The 16,219-nt window shown below is 39.5% G+C and overlaps 1 protein-coding gene across 1 annotated transcript in view; it reads left to right on the plus strand.

Annotated features, from left to right (window-relative positions):
- C3H1orf94 (chromosome 3 C1orf94 homolog) overlaps positions 1 to 15,287 on the plus strand; it is a 334,497-nt gene extending 319,210 nt beyond the window's left edge. The window contains exons 4-5 of the mRNA XM_077296072.1: positions 1,015 to 1,190; positions 15,151 to 15,287. Of these exons, the coding sequence (XP_077152187.1) occupies positions 1,015 to 1,190; positions 15,151 to 15,217 (243 nt within the window). The 3' untranslated portion in view covers positions 15,218 to 15,287. The remainder of the gene's footprint in view (positions 1 to 1,014; positions 1,191 to 15,150) is intronic.
- The last annotated feature ends 932 nt before the right edge of the window (positions 15,288 to 16,219 follow it).

A 16,219-nucleotide genomic window follows, 5' to 3' on the forward strand; every position in this document is an offset into this window, starting at 1 on the left:
GACATTCGGATGGTAGGGTCAGAATTTGGCGTAAACAACATGAAAGCATGGATCCATCCTGCCTTGTATGGAGCATCTTTGGGATGTGCAGCCGACAAATCTGCGGCAACTGTGTGATGCCATCATGTCAATATGGACCAAAATCTCTGAGGAATGCTTCCAGCACCTTGTTGAATCTATGCCACGAAGAATTGAGGCAGTTCTGAAGGCAAAAGGGGTCCAACCCGTTACTAGCATGGTGTACCTAATAAAGTGGCCGGTGAGTGTATATTTGGTATTTGGTTAGAGGCACTTTTTAATCTATGTATTTTATATATTTCTAATAAAGTTGTATTTTATTCTTAAAAACAAAGACACTTGTTTGACTTTGGATAGTTTAATGACTATTTGGTCAGTATGTTTAGAGATTTAGTGAATTGTTGCCCACCTTTGTTATAGGAGAATGGGCCTTGTTCGTATGTTTACCATATGGTTGAAAGCCGGCAGCTCCTGGGTGAAATAAAGTTTATTTTGTCTGGGGTTCCGCACTTTAGATTAGCCCTAAATCTGCAAGTTAATAGTATTATTTGAAATGACAAATTCCCTTTAAAAGAATTAGAATGGACATTCCCAATTCACATTTTACTAAATAAAAAGGGCAAAAGTGTTTATCTTTTCTATATGTTTGAATACCTGAATAATGCACTGTATATAGAGATTTATTGGGATCTTTGGTTAAGTTTTATTTATTTATCTGCTTCTTTTTTATTAGTTGTATTATCTTTACAAATTAAATATTGCTTTAATTATATATTGCTATGTTAAATAGTATATTTATTGGAAGTGTACAACAGCTTTTCAACCATCCTAATGGCAGTGCTAACAATTTTTCCTTTTATTTTTGTTCAGTTCTCATAGCACATTTCTATTATCTGTTTTATCAGTGCACCACAAAAGTATATTTTACCAAATATAGGGTTATTTACCTTTTTTAACATATTGTCTATATGCTAATTTCATTTTTTAAACCCACAGCAAACTGGTCGACCTATGTTTTATTTACCATACCTTCCGATGATGCATTACATGCCATACATGTATCCATATAACCAGATGAGAGGGTTTCCAAATCGCAACCCAACTACTAGAGAACATCCTAGTCCTAGAATGGCAGGTGATGGACGACAATACCGCTTACCTTATCCTTACTGGTAATTATTTTCTTTCACTTTTTAATATAGTAAAATGAAAACATTTATGTAAGAATTTGTGTAATATATCTTGTCACTGAGCCTTTCACTCTGAAAAAACTGAAATCCAACTTGGTAAAAACAAAACAGCTCACTGAAGTATCGGATTGCAGAGGCATATTTACATATGTGGAGAGTGAAGGGTGGAGTTGAAAGGAGGAGAACAGTGAGAAAACAGAGCTGGATTCACATCTACATATCTTAGGACTGCTATAAGACATAGGCCATGCTGCAGCTGCTTATAAATATATTGTCATTGGGATACAGTGGCAGGGAGGGGCCAGAAGATTGCGGCATCTGGTTACATGAATTCTGACACTTATTAGATTCCCTTCACCATCCTATTAAACAGTGTATGTTTTCCTTTCTCTGTCATGGCAAGCGTTGATCATTTGAGTTGACCTCCTGGAGCTCTCCATCCTGAATTGACTCAGCTGTTCTGTGTTGGCCACTCCTCTCTGGTATATATTCTCTTCACTGGCACTTGGGAGTTGCCAGTGATAGTTCTACTTCATGGTTCAGTGGTGAAGGAGAAAGTTCAGTGTTTGGAGTTAGCAGTTGGAGGGTTTTTTAGGAGAGTTATGTGTGGTGTTGCTTTGCATGTTTATCCTTATCCTCTCAAATTTGGTTTCCCCTTCCTATACTTCCCCTGGTTCAAACTCTGTATTTTTGTGAGTGTATTTGTATGATGGTAGTTTTCTTTTATCCCTGTTTACCTCTGGTTAGTGTTTTCCTGTACACTTCGGCCCCTCACCTCCCTGGGTGGGGGAGGGATCAGATAAGTGTTACGTTAGGAGCATAGCTTGGTATGAGAACATGGCATCTAAACCATCTGGGGGATAGGGATAGACTAGGGCGCCTCTAGTTTGAGGAATCAGGTAAGTGCCCACAGTCCCTTGTCACTATATGACACATGTGCAACATAAATATAGGAGAGCAGGAAAGCTCAAAGACAACTTAAAATTAGAAATGGAGCTGGGGAAAACTGGTAAATATGCATGATATTTGTTATAAATGATCAGTAATGGGTTGATTACTTATGCACACCTGGCATCTAATTTTGCAAAGGTTGCAAAGTCATACTGTAGATACACTGTAAGGCAGGACAACTCAGTAATAATGGTCATAATGGGCTTGTTAACTATGCTTATCCCAGTTAGTACTCTGTCCACATGTCCCATTAAGATTATGTTTATATTATGAACATTAAATAGTAATAATGTTCATATTATTTTATTTTCTATTTTTATAGTAACTAGATGGGAAGGGGGAAACCATGGTTTTAGTGCTACATAATAGGCATTATCCCCTTTCCAAACATCTGTCTTCAGATGTTCCTCACATGTACACCTCTGCAAAATGTAGGTTAGGTTAGGATTAATGACCAAGTAATCCTGAACACTTGATTTGTATGCTTACCATGCTTAAACTTCCTATCATCTTACAAAATGTTGTTGTCAAGTATACTATGATATTAAATGGATCAAGTATATAGTGATGTTGGATGAAGTTCAGAAATATTTTTTGATCCTGATTTAGGCATTCAAATTCTGATCTTTATTCCTGCAAATAAAAAAAAAATATATATATCCTTATGTCCTGGCAATTATTACTCTTTATTCTTACTCACAAAGAGACTAATGTATTCTCTTGTGAGTTACTAACCCTAAATTTTGTATTGTAGTAAGAAAAATGGATGACATAGTGTAATGTTATGGGTGGCACCATTTCTCTGTTCATTGTCCAGGGGAGCTGTCCCCTACATTTTTTACTTTGATTGCCACATTCAGCTCTGAGAGATAGTCGCGAGCCACATCCAGGCTCCACATCCCCCCCCCCCTCCAACACAGTAGGGACACTCAGAGCCCCCATTACCAGTATGTTGACAGCCAAAGCTTTCCCTCAGAAAACACAGTGAGACCTTGTGCCCAAATAAGTAGAACAATTGCATCCCAGGGTTCCTACTTTACTCTCATTTGGTATTCTTGTATCAAGCAAACCCTCCACACTATCGCATCCGGCTTCAAACTCCCCTCTTTAACTGACTAACAGTATGTTCCTGTATCCAGCTTACCATATTTATTTCTCTCCCTTCCACCTAAAAAGTATATGCACATCCAGATCTACTCTTCTGTGCAGGGCTACTCATAAAATTCACTATTTGAAGATCTTCTTTTCATAGCTAGATGGTATACCAGGTGCTAAAAAAACAAAATGGTAGAAAGCTGTGAGTCACTCTTCTTGGGCTCGCAAGCCATATGTGGCTCATGTGGCACAGGTTGGGGACCCCAGGGATTGCTGGAGATAGCAGAGTATAGTACAAGTGATGTTTGGCAGTCCACTGCACAGGTGATAACTTACTAACTTGGTACAAAGCCTTCAATATTAACATCTTATGTATGGTATGTACATTGGAACATGTATGCATTCTGTAGATTAGTAAAATAATACAATATGTTTAATGCATGACGTGATGTTTCATGAGCAACATATTGACTATTCATGTAATTTTTGCCAGATTCATGCATTATTTTTATTTTACGATATAACTCAATGTTTAGTTGCTTTTTTAATGGACTTGATGCGCAAATAATAATATTTTATTTTCCAATCAGCTAATATAATTTACTTGACATGGTAATTACTGCTTTTATTCCACAATATGATGCATAGTTATTTCCAGAATTTGTTTGATGTGACACATTTCAGTTGCAAATAAAGCACATTAGGCTGAGGATATCTTCTTCTGACAGATATAAATTTTATTGTGAAACACTTTGATGAGTCATATGGTAAAAATTATGCCATAACTGTAAAGTTTAGCAAATTTCAACTAGAAATTAATGTTTTGACTTTTTCATATTTATCTGGGGGCTAAGAAAAAAATATAATATTAAGCTGTTGCAAATACCTTGTCTACTTTATACTTCGGATGACAATACACTTGGCACTGACCCTTTAAACTGTGTGCTCTGGAATTAATAGAATTAAACACTATTGTTGAAAGGTAGAGTTGTTAATTATCTTGTTGATCTAAATAAGTATGTTATTTTAACTGGTACTTTTCTTGGGTCCCACAACATTTAATAAATAGGTAATACAAAGAGCAGCATCTAGTACTCCTTTGCCAAAATTGCCCATTGAAAATAATGCTGCAGTTGTGAAAATGGACACCTAATGCCACAGTTCACAATGTAACAGAAGAAAGCAGCACTCCAATGAATAATCACCAGCAAAAGTTGTTTGCTTACTCATATACCTAATTCAAGCTACATTTCAGACCTTCCATTATCAAACACTCTATTGGAGTGCTGCATTCTTCTTTTACATTTCTTCTAGATATAGAAGATACAGATTTATTTTCTATAAGTTTTGCACTGAAATGCTTCATCCAGGGGTATTTCAGTTCGAAACGTGCGTTGGGTGAGGTGGGTCCCTGGATTGATCATCGAGTTAAAGGGACTCTGTCACCTGAATTTGAAGGGAACAATTTTCAGCCATAGGGGCGGGGTTTTCGGTGTTTGATTCACCCTTTCCTTACCTGCTGGCTGACGCCTGCATAAGGCATGATTGCCTTGTAAAGGCGTGTACTACGGAGGACAGAGAATGAACTTCAATCCAATATTGCAGCCAGCATGCAGCCAGCCGGTAAGGAAAGGGTGAATCAAACACCCAAAAACCCCGCCCCTATGGCTGAAAATTGTTCCCTCCAAATTCAGGTGACAGAGTCCCTTTAATGATATGTGCTTTATTTATTTGACATTGTTTTAATCAAGCCATCATAAATGTCCTAGGCACTGGACAGCATCATGTCTTTAACACTATTAGTTTTCCATTCCTTGACTATTATTCATTATTTTGACATGTATGCTGCTGGATGTCTCAGAACTAGTGTTGAGCGATACCGTCCGATACTTGAAAGTATCGGTATCGGAAAGTATCGGCCGATACCGGCAAAATATCGGATCCAATCCGATACCGATACCCGATACCAATACAAGTCAATGGGACTCATGTATGGGACGGTATTCCTGATGGTTCCCAGGGTCTGAAGGAGAGGAAACTCTCCTTCAGGCCCTGGGAACCATATAAATGTGTAAAAGAAAGAATTAAAATAAAAAATATCGCTATCCTCACCTCTCCGACGCAGCCGGGACTTCAGCGAGGGAACCGGCAGCGTTGTTTGTTTAAAATTCGCGCTATTACTTGGTTACGTGAATTCCCGGCTTGTGATTGGTCAGGTCGGCCATGTTGCCGGGACGCGGACCAATCACAGCAAGCCGTGACGAAATTACGTCACGGCTTGCTGTGATTGGTCCGCGTCCCGGCAATATGGCCGCCCTGACCAATCACAAGCCGTGACGTCACGGGAGGCTGGACACGTGCTCATTTTAAAATGGGCACGTGTCCAGCCTCCCGTGACGTCACGGCTTGTGATTGGTTGCGCCGCGGTCAACCAATCACAAGCCGGGAGGCTGGACGCGCTCATTTTAAAATGGGCGCGTGTCCAGCCTCCCGTGACGTCACGGCTTGTGATTGGTTGCGCCGCGGTCAACCAATCACAAGCCGGGAGGCTGGACGCGCTCATTTTAAAATGGGCGCGTGTCCAGCCTCCCGTGACGTCACGGCTTGTGATTGGTCAGGGCGGCCATATTGCCGGGACGCGGACCAATCACAGCAAGCCGTGACGTAATTTCGTCACGGCTTGCTGTGATTGGTCCGCGTCCCGGCAACATGGCCGACCTGACCAATCACAAGCCGGGAATTCACGTAACCAAGTAATAGCGCGAATTTTAAACAAACAACGCTGCCGGTTCCCTCGCTGAAGTCCCGGCTGCGTCGGAGAGGTGAGGATAGCGATATTTTTTATTTTAATTCTCTCTTTTACACATTTTAACATTAATGTTGTTGCGATACCCGATACCCGATACCACAAGAGTATCGGAATCCCGGTATCGGAATTCCGATACAGCAAGTATCGGCCGATACCCGATACTTGCAGCATCGGAATGCTCAACACTACTCAGAACAGCTCCAGATATTACTGTTTATGATGGGTCTTGCTTGAAATAATAATTGTATAAGCACATGTGTTTAATGGTTTCTAGCATTGTATTTACTGCTACATACCCACAAGTTATTATGAATTGCTAAATATGATTATTTGTTTTCTATTAACCCATGATTCTTTATGAGATTCACATGTGCAGATAACTGTTCATTGGTAATGAGCAGTATTTAACCCCTTCATGACATGCGCCGTACTAGTACTGCATATGTCATGTCTCCCCCTTTGATGTGGGATTCGGCGTTGAGCCCACAACTTTCCCAGCTAGTCAGCTGTTTTGAACAGCTGACATGTGCCTCTAACAGACGTGGGTGGAATCGCGATCCATACTGGCTGTTAACCTGTTAAATACCGCTGTCAAACTCTGACAGCGGCATTTAACACGTCCTTCCTGCAAGCGTGCCAGAAATCCCACCCATCGGTGACAACCAGAGGTTTCCAGCAGATCTCTGTGGTTGTCACTGCCAGATTTCTATGAGCGCCGCCCAGTGGTTGGTGCTCATAGCAAGTCAGCAACTCTGCTAAATACAGGCAATCTGATAATCGCCTGTACGTAGCAGGGCCGATCGGGTTATGGCAGCTTCTAGTCTCCCGTGGAGAGTATTGAAGCATGCTAAAATTAAAAAAAGTTTTCAAAAATATAATATATATATATATATATATATATATATATATATATATACAGTACAGACCAAAAGTTTGGACACACCTTCTCATTTAAAGATTTTTCTGTATTTTCATGACTATGAAAATTGTACATTCACACCGAAGGCATCAAAACTATGAATTAACATATGTGGAATTATATACTTAACAAAAAAGTGTGAAACAACTGAAATTATGTCTTATATTCTAGGTTCTTCAAAGTAGCTACATTTTGCTCTGATGACTGCATTGCACACTCTTGGCATTCTCTTGATGAGCTTCAAAAGGTAGTCACCGGGAATGGTTTTCACTTCACAGGTGTGCCCTGTCAGGTTTAATAAGTGGGATTTCTTGCCTCATAAATGGGGTTGAGACCATCAGTTGTGTTGTGCAGAAGTCTGGTGGATACACAGCTGATAGTCCTACTAAATAGACTGTTAGAATTTGTATTATGGCAAGAAAAAAGCAGCTAAGTAAAGAAAAATGAGTGGCCATCATTACTTTAAGAAATGAAGGTCAGTCAGTCTGAAAAATTGGGAAAATTTTGAAAGTGTCCCCAAGTGCAGTGGCAAAAACCATCAAGCGCTACAAAGAAACTGGCTCACATGAGGATTGCCCCAGGAAAGGAAGACCAAGAGTCACCTCTGCTTCTGACGATAAGTTTATCCGAGTCACGAGCCTCAGAATTCGCAGGTTAACAGCAGCTCAGATTAGAGACCAGGTCAATGCCACACAGAGTTCTAGCAGCAGACACATCTCTACAACAACTGTTAAGAGGAGACTTTGTGCAGCAGGCCTTCATGGTAAAATAGCTGCAAGGAAACCACTGCTAAGGACAGACAACAAGCAGAAGAGACTTGTTTGGGCTAAAGAACACAAGGAATGGACATTAGACCAGTGGAAATCTGTGCTTTTTGTCTGATGAGTCCAAATTTGAGATCTTTGGTTCCAACCACCGTGTCTTTGTGCGACGCAGAAAAGGTGAACGGATGGACTCTACATGCCTGGATCCCACCTTGAAGCATGGAGGAGGAGGTGTGATGGTGTGGGGGAGCTTTGCTGGTGACACTGTTGGGGATTTATTAAAAATTGAAGGAATACTGAACCAGCATGACTACCACAGCATCTTGCAGCAGCATGCTATTCCATCCGGTTTGCGTTTAGTTGGACCATCATTTATTTTTCAACAGGACAATGACCCCAAACACACCTCCAAGCTGTGTAAGGACTATTTGACCAAGAAGGAGAGTGATGGGGTGCTACGTCAGACCTGAACCCAATCGAGATGGTTTGGGGTGAGCTGGACCGCAGAGTGAAGGCAAAAGGGCCAACAAGTGCTAAGCATCTCTGGGAACTCCTTCAAGATTGTTGGAAGACCATTCCCGGTGACTACCACTTGAAGCTCATCAAGAGAATGCCAAGAGTGTACAAAGCAGTCATCAAAGCAAAAGGTGGCTACTTTGAAGAACCTAGAATATAAGACATAATTTCAGTTGTTTCACACTTTTTTGATAAGTATATAATTCCACATGTGTTAATTCATAGATTTGATGCCTTCAGTGTGAATGTATAATTTTCATAGGCAAGAAAATACAGAACAATCTTTAAATGAGAAGGTGTGTCCAAACTTTTGATCTGTACTGTATATACTGTATATATATATGTTCAAATCACCCTCCTAAAACAATAAATGCAATAACGGGTGGTCAAAAGATCATATTCACACCAAAATGGTATCAATAAAAACATCAGCTCGGCATGCACAAAAATAAGCCCTCACCCAACCCGAGTTCATAAAAAATGGTGACGCTGCGGGTCTCGGAAAATGACACAATTTTTTTTTAACAAACTTTGGATTTTTTTGTTACCACTTAAATAAAAAACAACCTATACATGTTTGATGTCAATGAACTCAAAATGAACTGGAGAATCATAGTGGTAGATCAGTTTTAGCACTTGGTGAACATGGTAAAAAAAAATCCAAAAAACAGTTGTGGAATTGCACTTTTTTTCACCACATTTTTCATTTGTTTTCCGTTTTTACATGATACATGTACATGATATGGTAAAACCAATGGTGTCATTCAAAAGTACATCTTGTCCCGCAAAAAACACACATGGCCATCTTGACGGAAAAATAAAAAAGTTATGGCACTGGGAGCAAGGGGAGTGAAAAACAGAAACACAAAAATGAAAAAGGGGTCCGTCATGAAATAGTTAACTTCTAAATCATTTCTTGCAGTGGCACACATACCCAATTATTACTGTATCCAGGGAGAGACACCTGTTGCATTGCCAGTGGTTTTCTCTCTTTTTTATATATGACTTTCTATTGTTTTTTCATGTATTTACGGTAATAAAATGTATCCTTTTAACTTTGGCACTTGTATAAAGCTTATCTTTCTTGGCATTGGAACTTCGTTATTATGTTGTGCACTGTAGATAAAGGAACATCAAGTTCTCTGTAAATGGACTTGTAACCTTGAGATTTTTGATATTTTTCAATATTTTTCGTCTCCTCTTTCTGTTCTCCCTGTTCGTATGGCACACACACACACAATACAAAGATTGAGTCAACTTCTCCCCTTTTTATCTGTTTTCAAGGGTGTTTTTCATATTGCCCACACCTGTCACTTGTCACATGTGAGTTTAAATGAGCATCGTATGTTTGAAACAAAGTTGTTTACCCACATTTTTGGAAAGGTGCCAACATTTTTTTCTAGCCCATTTTTTTGTTTTATGTGAAATTATGTCCAATTTGCCTTTTTTTCTTTGTTTTGTTTTGTGTTGTTCCAACACACGCAAAAAGAATAAACATGTATGTAACAAAACATGTAATTGCAATAATTTTCTGGAAGAAATACTTTATTTTCTGGAGCAATTTGAAGCATACCAACACTTTGACCATGAGTGGACTTCATTGGCTCTTTTTTACTTGTATAGAGTCTGTGTAACTCTTCCATAGGTTTCTTGGCTACCTCCGATTACATAAATCTGACAACACACTGCTTTTGGCTGTGGAATCTCTCTATCTTTGTTCTTTCCCTCCTTTATCTTACTGTTAGGCTGCATTTTGATTGATACAATTTTTATCCCAATTCAGTGGGGCTTAACCGTACCTGCATAATCCACCTGCTTTTCCATGGAAGACGGAAATTTGTGTGGAAATTTCCCTTAACATGTAGAGTAACTTAGGTGCAAGGGGTGCAGAATGTCTGCAGGACGTGAACAGATTTTAGAGCAAAAAATTGCACCGAAAATCTCATAAAATCATAAGTATTTGAATATACCCCAGGAGATAGTAGCAGGGAGAAGAAAATAAAATGTAGGCATCAGTATAGAGAGGGGAAATTATTCACATCTTCAATGAAGGTAGATCACACGGGCTGAACAGTGTAAGGCCTCTTTCACGCATCCATGTCTCCTTACATGTGGTGACAGTTTTCACATGTACCAGAGACACTGACATACGTAGACCCACTCAAATGAATGAGTCTGTGGACATGTCAGTGTGTTTCCACGGAATGTGTGTCTGTGGGCAAAGCATGCTAACATGTCCATTTTTTACTGTTAGCATGGGCTGCAAATTACTCCCATCATCCTACACCTGCTGCCGCTAAGAAAAGTGACAGCAGGAGCAGATGATCAGGGTGTTCCTCACCCACCGCCTGCGCTATAGATAAATTAATGAAAAACCCGACGTGGGTTCCCCCTATTTTTGATAACAAGCCCGGCAAAACTCACAGCTGGGGGCTGCAACCCTCAGCTATCAGTTTCAGCAAGCTTAGTTATCAAGAATATAAGGGTTCCCATGCTGTTTTTTTAATTATTTAAAATTAATTAAAATTTATCATTTTTGACAACCAGCATTGCCCTGTAACGGTGGCAAGTGGGGTTCATATTTGGGATGTTGATGTCACCTTTGTATTGTATTGTCAGGTGACATCAAGCCCCGGGGTTAGTAATGGAGAGGCATCAATAAGACACCCACTTTACTCAACCCATAGTCACATTGTAAGAAATCACAGGCACCCAGAATAAAGTAATTTAAATGAAAAAAATGACACAGACTCCTTTAATAATCTCAATTAAACAATACTTGCAACCTCACCTAATTCTACCAAAGCCTTTGTCCTCCTTTAATAAAACAAAAGTAAAAAAACAACAATATACCATACCTGTCGGTTGTTCTGTCTAACGCCGTAATCCATGTCTGGGGGATAATTAGATTTCAACCTGGACAGTGCCAAGATGTGATCATCCAGGCTGAGAACCATTGGTGAATAAGATGCTGCGAGTGCATCCTCAGTAACATCACTCAGGCCGGGCTGAGCTGCGGTAGCCTTAGGATTGTGGAAAAATGCCAATGATGAGGTCACTGCAGCTCAAGCTCAGTGTCTTCACAGCAGATCACCATGAGAATTTTACACATTAAAAACAATTGCATAATAAAAAAATTGCTGTTGCATCTCTTTATTCTCAGAGCTATAGATTTTTTATTTTTCTTCGGATGGAGCTGTATCACAGCTTGTTTTTTGCAGGACAAGATAATGTTTCCAGCTATACAATTTTTATTTACCTTTTCCTTTTTTATCACAATTTATTCCATAATTTGTTAGGTGATATGATGAAAAAAGCATAGATTTTGCCACATTTTTTATGGTGTTCTTTAACCCCTTCCCGACATGTGACGGTATAGTACGTCACATGTCGGGACCCCCGCTTTGATGTGCGCTCCGGCGGTGAGCGCACATCAAAGTCGCGACATGTCAGCTGTTTTTTACAGCTGACATGTGCGCGCAATAGCGGCGGGTGAAATCGCGATCACCCGCCGCTATTAACTAGTTAAATGCCGCTGTCAAACTCAGACAGCGGCATTTAACTACCGCATCCGGCCGTGCGGCCGGATATGAGCGCATCGCCGACCCCCGTCACATGATCGGGGGTCGGCGATGTGTCAGGAAGGTAACCATAGAGGTCCTTGAGACCTCTATGGTTACTGATTGCCGGTGGCTGTGAGCGCCACCCTGTGGTCGGCGCTCACAGCACACCTGCAAATCTGCTGTGTAGCAGCGATCTTATGATCACTGCTGCATAGCAGAGCCGATCGGGCTGTGCCTGCTTCTAGCCTCCCATGGAGGCTATAGAAGCATGGCAAAAGTAAAAAAAAAAAGTTTTTAAAAATGTGAAAAAAATAAAAAAAATATAAAAGTTTAAATCACCCCCCTTTCGCCCCAATCAAAATAAATCAATAAAAAAAAAAACCAACCTACACATATTTGGTATCGCCGCGTTCAGAATCGCCCGATCTATCAATAAAAAAAAGCATTAACCTGATCGCTATATGGCGTAATGAGAAAAAAATTTGAAACGCCAGATTTACGTTTTTTTGGTCGCCACGACATTGCATTAAAATGCAATAACGGGCGATCAAAAGAACGTATCTACACCAAAATGCTATCATTAAAAACGCCAGCTCGGCACGCAAAAAATAAGCCCTCACCTGACCCCAGATCACGAAAAATGGAGACGCTACGAGTATCGGAAAATGGCGCAATTTTGTTTTGTTTTGTTTTTTGCAAAGTTTGGAATTTTTTTTCACCACTTAGGTGAAAAATAACCTAGTCATGTTAGGTGTCTATAAACTCGTAGTGACCTGGAGAATCATAATGGCAGGTCAGTTTTAGCATTTAGTGAACCTAGCAAAATAGGCAAGCAAAAAACAAGTGTGGGATTGCACTTTTTTTGCAATTTCACTGCACTTGGAATTTTTTTCCCGTTTTCTAGTACACGACATGCTAAAACCAATGATGTCGTTCAAAAGTACAACTCATCCCGCAAAAAATAAGCCCTCACATGGCCAAATTGACGGAAAAATAAAAAAGTTATGGCTGTGGGAAGGAGGGTAGCGAAAAACGAAAATGGAAAAACGGAAAAAGCTCCGGGGGTGAAGGGGTTAAAGGTGTTAACTAGTGTGTTTGTTTTATAGGTGGGGTTGTGCTGGATGAGGCATTTTTTGTTTTTAAATAAATATATGTACATATTGGATTCATATTTTTTTTTGTTCTTTATTTTGTGATTTTTTTCTAAATATTCTTTCAATTTTTGAAAACTTTATCTTTACTTTTTTTTACTTTGTCTCAGTATGGGACATCAACTTTCCCTGCCCTGATCAATGATATAAGAGTCTGCAATGCTTTTACATTGCACTGTATTAGATCTGTGCATCCTACACATGGAGGAGGAATGTCAGCTACTGCTCTGGGCAGGAACTTACATGCCACCCTACCTGGGTGAGCTTGAGGTAATCTTTTGGCCCGAGGTTACCATGGAGACAATTGGCAGAATGCGATCGCTATTGCGTTGTACCGATCGGAGCAGAGAGGGAGCTCCCTTTCTCTGCACATTGATCAATGTCGCTGTCAGTATTGATAGTGGCATCAGAGGTGTTAAACACCCGTGATTGGCATTAGCACCGATTGCTGGCATTGCGTTTTATTCATTGGTTTCTAACAACATTATTGGGATATTTTAGTTTGAAATTTCCAAATTTTCCTTTATTGGAATATTGGATATTTATTGGATGTAAAATTCTCCTAGTCAAGATAGATAAGTATATGGAGCATATTCTGTGCTTGACACTTTTTGTTAAGTCTTTGCCAATAAGACATGGACCATGACCTTTGATCAATTGAAATAGAAAAGGTTCACCAGAAAAAGCTGTATTCAAATGTTTTATACAAGTCTACAAATTTCTATCGTATATGTGGTTCTTTGAGCTTTTTTGAGGAATAGTGAAATATTAAAAATTGTGTTTTGATTCCCTGCTCTTGGCCTAGACTTAGAATGTTAGACAGTTTTGATAAATCAGGCTCATTAGTTTTTTTGATATACAATACAACACGGTTATACATTAGTGTTGTCCTGTAGTGTGAAATGTTCTATGGTCAAGTTTACACATCTTTGTAATTTAAACTGAGTACTTTACCGCTTCACTGAAAATTTTTAAGTGTTAGGGCTTTGTTATCGATCTTAAGCTGTAGAAGGACTGCCAGGAGATAATCTAGCTCTAGCACAATGTCACTGCTGCGCAGAAGCTGCAAAGTCTCCTTTTAACGCTATCATTTTTAAGACGGTCTGTGCCACAGGTACAATTTAATTTAGGTAAGTGCCTTACACCTTGTTATTAAGAAAGGAGTTCTAGGAAATGTTCCTAAAGGTTTTTCCTTATGGAATATTTGTGAATATTAAAAGCATGTATAATTGGAAATGTACATATTGCATACAAAATGTGCTTTGTAGATAAACATTTTTTTTGCACTTTAATGTAATAAGTTCTAAAACAGGAGAGTACAAAATGTAAAAATCTTAATCTCCTTTTTAAATTAAATCAACACCAGGAAGTTCATTTACTGCAACACGCAACTTATGGGTCAAAGATTGCTTTGTGCAACTGCTCCCTTGCAGTGTAATGCAGGTAATTGTGGTTGCACTGTCTGTGACCCATACAGCGCTTGCCATAATCAAATGGCAAAAAGTCAGAAGCAGTTGGGTTTTTGTGAGTTTCTTGATGTGATTGCCTTTCCCTAGGCATCGCAGAGTGACAAAGTGATTGTTGGCAATCTATGTCACAGTCAAAATTTCTGCTTAGCATTAGTCTTAATGTTTGTTGTAGAGAATTGAGATGGCACAAATTTTGCTTAAGTAGAAAGCATCTGCATACAATTTATTTAGAATGTTACAGCTTCTTTCTTTGTTGCATAGATTGCCTAAAGTAAAGCTTTGAGCACTTTGGAAAATGTATTGGGAAATTTGCAATTTGGTACAGCTATAGTGTACAAGTGCATTTCGAGCGGAGACAACTTTTCAGCATCCAACTGTTAGTACTGTAAGTGCACGTGAGAAAATGAATTATTCACAAAACACACTATGCTAATCTGACTATGATTACATTATTAGGCTACCATGAATTTGTAAACATAATTGTAGGCAAGAGACAATGCACACATATGGCAAGTTGTTCTAGTTTGTTTGAGTTTATGCAATTATGGTCAACGGTCTTATGTTTTATTATTATTACGTTGGACAAAAAAACACCTTTAATGCTGTCCTTGAGAGCCAATGGCCCTCTAAAAGCATCAGATTATTGCAGTTTGACACAGCTACAGGCACTTCAATAGTATATGCTAACAACTTGTCATGTTTCAGGTTCAATCCTCCCATTTCAAGAGAGACAGTAAACAAGCAGAAGTTTTCCTCCTATGGAAATTGCTAAAAACCTTTCTAATGCATTATATAGCCCTGAAGTCACAAAGTCAGGTAAATAAATTCTTCTCTAATACTGAGTGCTGAGTTTTTAGCTTCATTGATGTGCTTCACTGTACTCTTAATGATTTCTGCTTAGGGTTAAGTGCATAAGATGTTCATACTATTAGAACATTTATTACCAGCTCAAGGCTGAGATATCTGGAAAAAACTGTTAACATATTTCGAGAAACAACCGCTGAAAGGTGATATACGTGCAACAGAGTATTGATGATTCATATGGTATATGTGATAGTTATGTCTGTGAATGCAAGCTGTGTAATTGCTCCGAGAAATAAAGTTTCTCTAGGAATTTTAGCATGTTACAAAACAAAGAACGAAACCACTACAAGGCTCCTTAAAGGGTATTTACTTGTAGAATTGCTACTTCCAAGAGGTGGCACTAGAGTTCAAGTCCTCTTCCTCTCTGAAGAGACAATTTGCATATTTAATTTCCCAGAGGAGCTGTCAGGATTCAAACCCAGCAGATCTTGTGCACCAGGTGGCAGCTCTTCCCAGCTGGCTGGACAGATGATTGCTAAACCAGATACTAGTAACTGTGTGGTTCCTGAATGAATGCATCCTGAGTACTTTATTATCTCCAGCCCAAGTTCCTGATTGGCTCAACCGTGTGATCTCCTGATTGAATGCCCTAGTTAAACCTGGCACTTCACTTCCTTTCTTGTGAGATTAATGATCTCCCAGCCTTTAGTCTAGCTTCTTCCTACCTGCTTCTTATCCTCAAGGTCATACTGCTGCTCTGTCTACCGACCTTTGGATATATCCTGACTACATAAACTGCTTATCCTGCCAAATATACTGCTGCTTCGTGTACCAACCTCTGGCTATATCCTGACCACGTTACCTGCTGATCCTCCCGGTGACACTGCTGCTCCATGTACCGACCTCTGGCTATATCTTGATGACGCTACCTGCTGGTGATTTCCCTACTGGTTACAATATCACTACTCCA

Source organism: Ranitomeya variabilis, chromosome 3 (assembly GCF_051348905.1).
Source record: "Ranitomeya variabilis isolate aRanVar5 chromosome 3, aRanVar5.hap1, whole genome shotgun sequence".
Lineage (NCBI taxonomy): Eukaryota > Metazoa > Chordata > Amphibia > Anura > Dendrobatidae > Ranitomeya > Ranitomeya variabilis.